The sequence below is a fragment of the Camellia sinensis genome, chromosome 3, assembly GCF_055761805.1.
Source record: "Camellia sinensis isolate YWXY chromosome 3, ASM5576180v1, whole genome shotgun sequence".
NCBI lineage: Eukaryota > Viridiplantae > Streptophyta > Magnoliopsida > Ericales > Theaceae > Camellia > Camellia sinensis.
In genome coordinates this window covers 17,101,335-17,113,004 of record NC_138963.1, presented here as the reverse complement: position 1 = coordinate 17,113,004, position 11,670 = coordinate 17,101,335, and the positions used below count along the sequence as shown (strand labels likewise).

The following is an 11,670-nucleotide window of genomic DNA, read 5'->3' as shown; positions in this document are numbered from 1 at the left end:
CCTTCTTTGTCGACATTCAGCTTAGTTCAGACCTATCTGGCCATAACTTGCAATCAGAATGAGTGCCATTCTATTGTAAGATTTAATTGAAAATTTCTTTTTGGCTCCTTCTTATTTATTTATTAATTTTTTAAAAGTTTTTGTTTAGGATAGAAAGTCTTCTCTTAGTTAAAATTAATATATTGATTAAAATTAATTTTTTTAAAAACTAAATTAAAAAAATTAAAAAACTAATTTGTTTAACATATTCTTAACATTTTTTATTGCATTTTTAGTATAGTTAAGGTGAATTTTTTGGTTGGAAATCAATTTGGAATATAGTTAAGATTTTTTTTAACAAAATAAATTTTTATTTTTTAGCCAATACATTGCCTTTTAAGCCTTTGCCAATACAAATGGAAAACTTCAAAGTGATGCACATCTTTTTATCTTTTCATCTTATTTGGGTTACATCAATTATTATTTGGCTCACATCACCTATCTAATATATTTTATATCTTTTTTGTAAAAAGTCAAAAAATAGATTTATTTAAATTATTCTAAACAACTCCAAACACTAATGAGTTTGGATAACAAACGGCCTTAAAATAAGACAAAGAGTATAAAATTAAGAACAAAAACACCTTTTATTAATTTTAAAAACACTTATTATTAAACTAATTTTTTTTCTTTTAACATTTTCCCAATTTTTTATATTAAGGGGTATTTTGGGAAGTGAGTTAAAAGTCATTTCTCAAATTTTAACCCACTTCTTTTCTCAAAAAAATAAAATAAAATCAAACAATTAATTTTTAATCATCTTTTTAAAACATTCTTAAATATCAATATTAAAAAATGTCTCACGACACTTGTTTAGTATTTGTCATCATTAATTGATATTTTATCATTTTAAAATGTTTAAGACCCCCTTTCCCCTCACACCCTTTGAACCCCTCTCTTTTTTGATTGGCTACTTTTTCTTTTGCTTTTTATTTTTTCCATTCTCCTTCAATCACCATCCGTCACGTGTGTGTGGAAATTATGAGAGTGGTGATTGGAGGGACTCTCTATCAATGCTCTTTTATCATTTTTCATAATTACTTGTTAAGTAAGCTGAGATCACACACATGACCTCAATTTTCTGACATTGCACCATCCAAGATCCAACTAACCTACCCTTTCATATTATTGTCTCTTGCTTTTCTCATATTCAATTTTCATGGTGCAAAAAAGGTTTATAATCACCATGTTTGTTTTTAGAAACACCACAACAAGTTGAGTCTTGAATGACGAAATTTTTTTATTTCAAAAGAGCTAATTACGCCATTATAGATATTTGTGATTAAATATTTTCGTCATCAATTTCGTCATTGAATGTTTGTCACTAAAAATCACCATGACGAAAAATAATTTCGTCATTAATGAAATTAGTTCAGTGACGAAATTTTTTGTCACCAATAAAATAAGATTTTATCGCCAAAAATTCTCATTTTCGTCACCAAATAATTATTCAATATTATATTTATAATTTTAGTTGACGAATAAATTTGTCACAAATGTTGATCATTGTTGAGGAAATAATTTCGTCACAGTAAGATGTAAAGATGACGAAATTTTTCGTCTTCAAAAGTTATACATGGGTGACGAAATATATTTCGTTGCAAATATATTTATATACGTGACGAAATATATTTCGTCACCAAACAACAAAATCAATGAAAACTTCCATATATGCGCTGCAATAAATTTTGTCACAAAAAATGTTTATTAATGACGAATAATCACTTTGTCATAATAACAAGTACAAATGACGAAACAAATTCGTTACTAAACCTGTTCCATATTTTATATTTCAATTTTAATTATTATTTCACAAATATCCCTGCTCATATCCCAATAGCCTTTTAATTGTACTAAGAAATCACTAGCTATTATATATCACTCCACAAAAAAAATCAATAAACAATTTATATTATAAATCAAAATATATCCATCAAACAACTTTAATAATATAAACCATTAAGTATAACACAAAAACCACCAAAGCAAATCTCAAAATGAAACATGGAATCCACAAAAAAAAAAAAAAAAAAAAAAAAAAAAAAAAAAAAAAATCAACACTCAATCTTGATTTGCAACTAGAACTAAGTATCAGTTCAGGAAACAAAATTCAACAGTTGATCTTCATTTACAAGTATACTTCCAAACGTCATCAAAAACCAATCTGCAAAGAAAATAGACAAAGAAAACATTAATATATTATCAATTACATCTAAACTCATATATAAATACTTTTATTTTATAAACCAATTTAGTAGAAATGCATCTAACAAATCAGAACTTTAAAGAGTTGAGGTGATCCTTGATGATAAAGCAACACGGATAACATAAGATGCCAAAAGATTGCAAGAATACCATATATCACTATCACTAATGGCAAAAAAAAAAAATATATATATATATATATATAATAGCTCCAAAATATAACGTAGCATGGAGGTACATTTGATTCATGACAATGTGTTTTTCATGCATGTTGGGTTCTAATCTTTGAAAACAACCACCAAATCTAATTCTCTCTCACAAGTTAAAAATCAACAATCAAACTTTTGCATGCCAATCATAATAAATCATAGTCATAAAATAAAATATGCATATTTTTCTTAATGTGCAAAGTGGTCTTTCCTATAAAGCAAAAGCCTCTTAACAATTAATCCAACAAAAATCTCTAGCTTCTCAGATTAGATTAATAGCTTTTCTGCACAATGTGTCAACCATAAAATTCCCTTAGCTCTTATTTACATTGTTCGAAACAAGTGATCAATATATTGCACCAAAAGCAACAATTCAGTCAAGAGTTATTGCAAAATTTCTCCAAAAATAGGTGTATCTTCACAAAATAAGTCAAAACACATATTTCATTTAGTTAAAAAAAAAAAAAAAACCAAATGTTTTTTATAGTTGCTCACTTCCAAAAGAATCTATAAACAGTCTGTCAACAAAGATAAATTCTTGTACCAAAAAAAATTATCTTGAGTAACATGATATTGGCAATTTTAAAATTATGAACCATAATTGTGAGTGTTATGGGTTCTGTACAGGTGTCATATTCTTGTAATTTACAATTTTTTTTATTTCATATTTTTGTAATTACATTTATATGCAGTGTATAGCATTATTGAAGCAGCAAATAGAATAATGATGCTAATTGAAATATCATTATTGGAGAGATTAATAGAAAAGAACCTGGAGAGTGAAAGTTGCGACTATAATTAAGAAAGCCAGGGAACCAGTTTCTAGGAGATCGAAGTCAAGATCCATATGCATACCCATTATCCATGCAACCACTACACATAAGGGAACCTGAAAATTGAACAAGTTAATTTAGTATTTAATTTATATATAATTTCATCTTGGGTTTTATTTACTTAGTTATTTATTAATTTCAAGTCTCACCACAAACATTGAAATTTGAGTTGCTGAACCCAAAGCCACCCCCAGTTAGATATCCTGCATGACAGAGAAAAAAAATTTTTATAAAAAATTAAAAAATTTACTTGTCATATATTCAGAGAGACAAAACTATAAAGATAACATATTAAAAATACATATGTATATTTGTGACATACCAACCTGTTTTTAAAAGCAAATATGACTGATCCAGCATGTTTTGCTGCATTCTCCACAATTGGTAGCAATATTGCATTGATAAAGCTAACATAAATTCCCCATGGATCTAAAGCAGCCTATTTTCATCAGAAATATTGATATCCATTAATTTAAAATGTTTATGAAACAGTTCTAAGGGGTTGTTTGGAATGTTCTAAATAAGTCTACTTTTTGACTTTTTTATGAAATATGGGTTGGGTTTGAAGTGATGTGGTAGAGAGGTGATGTGACTTATATAAGATGATGTGACTTAAATAGGACAGTGATTTTTTGACTTTTTAGCTTTTTTTGAACATCCCAAACTTAGCCTACATAATATATATAAATAGGTCTGTAAGGAAGATTTAATAAGAAGTTTATATATATCAAAACAAAGATGAACAATGACCGTGATTGCAATGACATTCACACTTGGTTCCCCTGTTGTCATCATCCAAGAGCAAGTGAGATAAGCTATTGTCACGACCCAAACCCGGCCCTATGGGTTTAGCACCGTAACCGGCCAGTAATCCGAGATTACCGAAGGCCTGCAGAACAGTAATACAGTAAAACAGAGTACAGGGCCTGGCGGAAGCCAATACAGTAAATAAATAGCGTCCATTGAGCTGTGACAGTCTGTATGCAAAAGGCTTTTCATACATTTATACATAAACAGTACAGAACAGTATACACAATATTTACAATCATTCAGACTAGGGACTCGTCCCTAGATAACAGTACAGTAACACTCGGTCTAAACAGAACAGTAAAACAGTACAGAAGGGGGAAAAACAAACAAAACACCCCCAAGCCATAGCATGGCAACTCGGAACCTCGCAGTGAGGCACAAAGGCTGGCTTGACAAAACTGGAGTAACCCTGACGCCTCTAGCTGCGGTCTGGTGCCTGAACACCTACATATATATATGAGCAGTGAGCTAAAGCCCAGTGAATAACATAAAGCGTAAAGGGGTTAGAATGAATGTCCTTACAGTAATGAAAACAGTTCAATTCAATCAGTATTTCAGTTGTTCAGTACAGTAAACAGTCATATGTGGTACATCCATTAGCATAACAGTAACAGTAGGTCTTAAAAGACCGAACAGTAATGATGGCCATCAGTCAGTAAACAGTAGTGGTTCCACGAGGGAACCGACAGAGAATTCTGTCGCAGTAACAGTAACAGTAAACAGTAGGTACTAAGGATGCCACAGTACAGTTCAGAAATAAAGGACATACATTCATTCAGTAAATAATACCAGTTCAGTAAACAGTTCAGTTCAGTATTCAAAAGATAATCAGTTGAACATATCTTTACACAATTGTTACTCACAGAGTTCTGGGCTACAGTATGCTAGAGCGTGTCTCTCCAGTCGCCAACCCTACACAGTTCACAGGTTGAACACACTAAGCTACACAGTTGGGAAACATCATAACTTAATCCCTAATTTGCCTTGGTGTGTTCTACAACGATATCCTCATCTAAATGTCTTAAACTAGGCCTAAGAATGCCTAGGATGGGATGAGGATGCAAAAAAATGCGATCAGAAAACAGTTTCAGAATTTTCAGAAAAACAGAGTCCCGCTCGAGCGCAGGTTTCCCCCGCTCGAGCGGTCATGCAACAAAGGTACACGCTCGAGCGTAAACTTTCCCGCTCGAGCGTACTGTAAAAGTACTGGATGGGTGAAATCTCCGCTCGACACACGCTCGAGCTTGAGACAAACTCCGCTTGAGCTCCCAATCCTCCGCTCGAGCGGACAGTAAAACAGTGCAGAGAGATGCTGGATGCTCGGATTCTTCGCTCGAGCGGTACTTCCCCCGCTCGAGCGGAAGTGCGAAATCTGGAAAACCCAGATTGCACCTCCAAGCTCAAAACCAAGTTCAAAAGCATCAAAACTCGACCTCTTGGGCTAAATTTCCAGAAAACATTTATAAACGCATAGAATAACATGTTTTAAAGCTCAATTTGAGAAATCAAAGCCCAAGGGTGTTTAATTCAAACTCAATTTCAAACCATTTTTCAAGAACAATCCTCAAACATGACATGCATGATCTTAAATCCTTTTCAAAGCTTCAATGCTGTTTCAAAAGAGCTCAAACCTTCAAAGATAGGATGAACTCATGGAGTATGACCAAAAGATGGACATGCATGTGAGGCATTATGAACTACAACCTCAAAACTTCAATATATGTACATGCATGCAAAGATTGAGCTTCAATTCAACAACAATGAACCAAAAGATGACTTAGTTCTACAATGAAGCATGAATCATGCAAGAATCCACTCAAAACATGAATAAGAAGACAATGGAGCTACCTTTAGTCTTGTATTTCAAGAAGGGAGCTCAAATATGCAATCACTTCAACAATTTCTTCAATTACCAAGCAATTTACAAGCAAAATCAACAAGAACAATTCTCTCTCTCTCTAACCCTCCTCTCTAGGTCGGCAAAAGCAAGAAATGAGCTGAGCAAAATGTTTGATTCAAGCATACCAAGGCTCTAACATGTTATAATAAGGGCCCACTAACAATGGCAAAACGGTAATTAAGTCCAACTCTTCAATTAGCTTACTTTAATCTAATTTAATCATACCTAATCAATTTTCAGATAAATATACCATAAAATTACATTAATTATGAGGGTCACGGAACATCAATCGGTTTCTAATTCGGCCGCCGATAAGGCCTTCAATTAGCAGTTTAAACATATAAACATGAACAGATAATCAGACAATCAAACAGATAGAATGCAATTAACTAACATATACTCAGTCAATTCAGTTTCCAATTTCAATCAGTCAGTTCAGTACTTTAATCAGTTCAATTATCAGTCAGTTATCAGTCATCATCAGTTCCGTTTAGCAGTAATCGGTAATTATCGGTAATCAATCAGTCCCTAATCAGTAAACAGTATGAGGGTTGTTACAGCTATCTACTAGATACCACTAAATACAAAAGGCTAAGAAGAACTACTGCTGATACAAAATACCGGAAGAACAATGCATGATATTATTGAAGAGCATACAACTACTAGCCATACATTGACACGAGGAGCTGTAAAATTTTCATAAAAACCATAATAGTGTATGTCTTGCACCACACACATACAAAATCAAGAAATAAGAATATCACCCTCATTTTTTATTCCAACTATTAGTTCACCCTCCTCCCCTGCCGCTACCGCTGCATAAAAAAAGAAATGCTATTAAAAACACTAGTCCAAAAAAGGAAAAGATAACATTTTTAACTTAAAAATAAAATTAATTGATAATGACAGATGGAATTCTCACATGGCGAAGGATTTTTAGGGAAAAAACAAATAGTTTCCACTCTCGGAGCTGGACTAAAATTCCTATCCCTAAAAGCAAATACATCGTCACCAATAATCCCAAGATCACCTCCTTCTATAGCAGCTTCAGCAGCTTCAAAAACTTCTACATCTGAGTCTGATTGAGACCTAGCAACTATCAAGCAACATATAAAACTTTTAACACTAATTTCAAGTCCAAAAAAAAAAAAAAAAATTGATAATATATGTGAGTCAATACCATAAACGATATCCTTCTGTAACACCAATGTCCGTGCACTAGTAGAAATGTTTTGTTATTATTTGCAATTTGTTAATGGTAAATAGAGGCTTAATTCTTCATGGCTCGATGGTAAATAAAGGCTGCAAAAAACGAATGGAATGTTTTAGACAACAATCAACTCTTCATTGAATAATTAAAGAAATGGAAACAAGGAAAGAAATTTAATTGAGAGAGAGACCGTGTCCACACTAACTGGTTTTCCATCCTTTGCAAGCACCTCAACTACTGTTCTAGCTTGATCAGCCTGACACAGACAAACAAAAGGGAAATTTTATTTAATATCAAGGCACCCATACACCATTAATTAAAAAGTGAGTTTCTTAGCAAATTTTTGTGTGAAGTAGCCAATCTGCAAATTTTTGTGTGAAGTAGCAACAGACTGATTCTTTCTTTCACATTTTTTTGGCTAGAACAACAATCTAAAACAAGGCCCGCTTTCTAGGATCAAAACAAACACAAATTCACCCAGTTGGTGTGTCTACTATTAAGAAATAATTGGAAATAAATAAATAAATAAAAATCCTATGCCAAATGGAAACATTAGAAGTTACTGAATGAAGAGTGCAATAACAAACTACAATAGAGATATGTGAAATATTTTGAGACGAGGAAAACCTGATTTAAACCGTTTAAAAGAACTTTCTCAAAAACTCCAAATAGTAGGACAACCAAGGTAGGAATTCCAACCCAAGAAAGCACTTTTCCTTTTAGATATCCAATATTATGTGATTTAGCTCTAACCTATGAAAATCAACATTTTGTAACTTACACAAATTGTTTAGAAAAAAGAGAAAACTCCTCAAATATAAATAAAATTTGACAATACAATCCTAATCATGTGGATGAGTTTGAAAAGGTGCAAATCTAGTCATTCTTGAACCAAGCTCCAGTAGTTCAGCACATTCTATAGCCTTAATAACAACATAATCACATCATTAATAAACCAGTGATAAGGGGACAAATTTTTTTTTTTATTTTTTAAAAATGATAGTTAGGGTGGGGAGGGTCATGGTCAAGGAGAGGGCAATCCCCCATTGTGTATAGCCCATCAAAATTCAACCAAAAAGAAAAAGAAAGATAACTCCAAATCGGCAAATAACATTACATTTGTAAATTTTTTTGCATATTGGATTTTTAACTGTAGAACATCATGTGTGAACTAATCGATACAATCACAACAGTTATACAATGCAAGTAAAACTTATGGTATTGCTAATTGCAGAAATGAATCGCTAAAAAATGAAAAGAAAGAGGAAACCTCCGACAAAAACCCATCAAGTGATAGCCCTCCCATAGTCACAAACTGGGTGAACCGCACACACCTTAGAATCAAGTATCCAATGAGAAGAAATGTGAAATCCCATTCATTTCAAGAAGATGCCAAGTGAAACAAATTTAACAAATATGTGTAGTATAGTATAGTATAGCTATCACCAAGAGATTACATTCATCCATCAGGGACTCCTAAAGACTTACATCCAAGACTTCTAAAAGTTGTTCAGATTTCTCACAAATCGAATCACAAAACATTTTGGAATAACTAGTTTGAATTCTCTAAACCAAAAATCAAAATTTATTCAGATCAAAACTCCAATTTAACCTCAATTAAATAATCAATAGTTATTCACAATCAAACAAGTTACAAATAATGGTTAAGCACGTTACCTTGAGACTAATAAACCCACAAAGGGCCTCGAATTCTGTTAGTGCCAAAGCCATTTCAGGCTTATAATTATCATCCTTGAAGACATCAGGCAGAGTCTTATGCAGAAACCCAGCAAATTCCTTATCAGGATGGGCCTGTATCGACAATGCCTTTGAAGCTGAAAGTACCTAACACATTCCAATTAATCAAAAATCTATTCAATCACTTTAATACACAGACCATGAAATTCATAATCAAAGCAAAAACATCAGAGTATTTTTACCTTGAACATAAAAAGAAGAGTAACGCCCCATTTTTGAATAACCTTATCGCAAAGAACACCAGGGACTTTGGCAATCCACGAGTTCAAATTCAAACCCACACAGTCTGAACCAATCGACACTATCATTGAAGCTTTGGAGGACGAAGGAGGGTTCGGACTCGCGAGTGCCTATCCAGAACTCGGTGTAAGGCTTGGCTTCATCGAAGTCGATCCCAGAATTCAGAGAGAACAGCCTCGCAACACGCGATTGGCGGCCGAATTGACATCAATCGTAGTCCTGCATTGAACATCTCAGTCTCTGCGCCCTCCTCCTTTGACTCATCGAACCATTATAGCCTCCATCAGCGTCATACAAGAAAAGCCCCTTCCATAGTGCTAGAAGAAACCCCTTCTGTAAACTGTGACTATGCCATCGTCCTCAACGAGATATTGAAACCCTAGAAATTTAGGAATTTCTAGAGAAATGGCAGAGCTTCTCACACTAACCCATTGTAGCCGAATAGTTTCTTCCACTTTAAAAATTACTTGTCTTTGGTTTAACAATTAAAAAAATTAAAAACTTGGTTGCCCTCCTCTCTCAATTGATGTATATGTTTTTTTTAATACATATTTCTTTTTTTGGGTGAATTGACGATAAAAATATATTTCTCATTAAATAGTTTTGAAATATTTAAAATTAATTTTTTTAAAAAATATTTAAAATTATTGGTGACAAAAATATATTCCTCATTAATAATTTTATAATTGGTGACAAATTTTTTTCTCACTAAAAGTCTCAAAATTTTGGCGCCACCCAAAAAAAATTAGAGAAAAAATCTTTGATGACGAAATTTAATTTTTCCTTACCTAAAAATGAGTATTTATTGACAAAAATAAATTTCGTCACCTATTATTTTACTTTTTATTATATGTGACAAAATTTTATAATTCGTCACGGATTATTCTTTTTTAGTGACAAAATATTTTCTTCATTACTTTTCGTCACCATAGGTTTAGAGAGTTAATTAACTTGTGTTTTGTTTTGAGAGAGAGAGAGAGAGAGAGAGAAATTGATAAACAAAAATAAAAAGGGGAAAAAAGGTAGTTGTCTATTTTTTCCATTACCACCCAATATGTCAAAATTTTTCCTCTAAAATTGGTGACAAAATAATTTCTTCACTAAAAAGTCTCAAAATATTAAAAATTATTAATGACAAAAATATATATCTTACCAAATGGTCTTAAAATATTTAAAATCAAGTTTCTTAGAAAATATATATACGAAATTATTGGTGACGAAAATATATTCATCGCTAATAATTTTATAATTAGTGACAAAAAAAATTTATCACCAAAAGTCTCAAATTTTGGCGCCAACCAAAAAAAAATTAGCGGGAAAACCTTCGGTGACAAAAATTAATTTTTCCTCACCTAAAAAGAAATATTTGTTGACGAAAACAAATTTAGTCACCTATTATTTTTATTTTTTATTATACGTGACAAAATTTAATAATTCGTCACGGATTATTCTTATTTAGTGACGAAATTTATTTTCTTCACTACTTTTCGTCACCATAGATTACTTTTGTTGTAGTGAAAATTGAGTCAATTTTTAAAAAAATTGAGGAAGCGTTTGGTAGAACTTTGTTACTATGATTTGAGAATAAGAGTTGTATTTTGAGTTTGTGAGTTTTACAATTATGATTTAACTGTGGAAAATTTGTTTGGTAAATGAGTTTTGAATTGAGTGAAAAAATTTTGATGTGACAGATGATATTTGATACAAAAATTTATAACTCATAACCAAACATACAACTCAAAATTCTATTAAAGCTTATAAATTTTTTTAAAAAAACTCAGAAAATATTTTTTGTTGAATATATAAAAATTAACATGTGTCAATTGCCAAAAAAAAATATAAAAATATAAAAAAAAATTTATACTATTCCGGTCAATCGGTGGGACGACGGATTAGTCCAAAATTTCCTACCTTGACCGAGTTTTCCAAAGTAAGTGTGAAATTAATTTTTGAAAATTGCAAACAAACGTTATATGCAAATTAAAGTGTAGAACTAAAGTTGCCAAACCCTTCCAAACACAGCCTGAGTTTTTGTTTTTTAGTTTTTTTTTTAATTATTTTTTTAATATTTTACATAATTTTTTTTTTATTTTTTAAGTACATCTAATCTAAATATGCTTAAAAAGTATAATATTCGTGATTTTTTTAAAAAAAAATCACTAAATACAAAAACAAAAAAAAAATTAATACATTTTCATATTTTATTGTATTCAATGAATTTAAAAAAAAAATTGTATAATTTTTTTACTTTATAAGTATATTAAGATTAAGTAGATTTAAAATTTTAAAAAATTTGATGAAAATATTTTTAAAAATCATTAAAAACACAAAAATACGAAATAAAAATTCAAAAAATTATTTTTGAAAACTCAAAACTAAATAGAATAATAACTATATAATAATAAGGAAAAATTACAAATCAGTGGAAAAACCTCCCCAAAAATTATAAATCAATAGTAAAGCTTA

General features: G+C 31.3%; 1 protein-coding gene across 1 annotated transcript; it reads right to left on the bottom strand.

The window, feature by feature from the left end:
* Positions 1 to 2,191: 2,191 nt before the first annotated feature.
* LOC145821346 (translocon-associated protein subunit alpha-like) lies at positions 2,192 to 7,344 on the bottom strand. Its single transcript, XM_082917853.1, has 6 exons — positions 7,338 to 7,344; positions 6,919 to 7,092; positions 6,761 to 6,811; positions 3,436 to 3,489; positions 3,226 to 3,326; positions 2,192 to 2,203 (listed from the first exon to the last, which is right to left on the bottom strand). Exons 1-6 carry the CDS (start codon positions 7,342 to 7,344, stop codon positions 2,192 to 2,194), a joined length of 399 nt encoding a protein of 132 aa, XP_082773979.1.
* Positions 7,345 to 11,670: the final 4,326 nt, after the last annotated feature.

Excerpts from the sequence above, each read along its gene's own strand:
- LOC145821346 (XM_082917853.1), bottom strand. Across the intron at positions 3,490-6,760 it reads AGTTGGAATAAAAAATGAGG|GATATCTAACTGGGGGTGGC; the intron begins GTGATATTCTTA and ends TCTGTCATGCAG. Across the intron at positions 3,327-3,435 it reads CTCAAATTTCAATGTTTGTG|TGGTTGCATGGATAATGGGT; the intron begins GTGAGACTTGAA and ends CCTTATGTGTAG.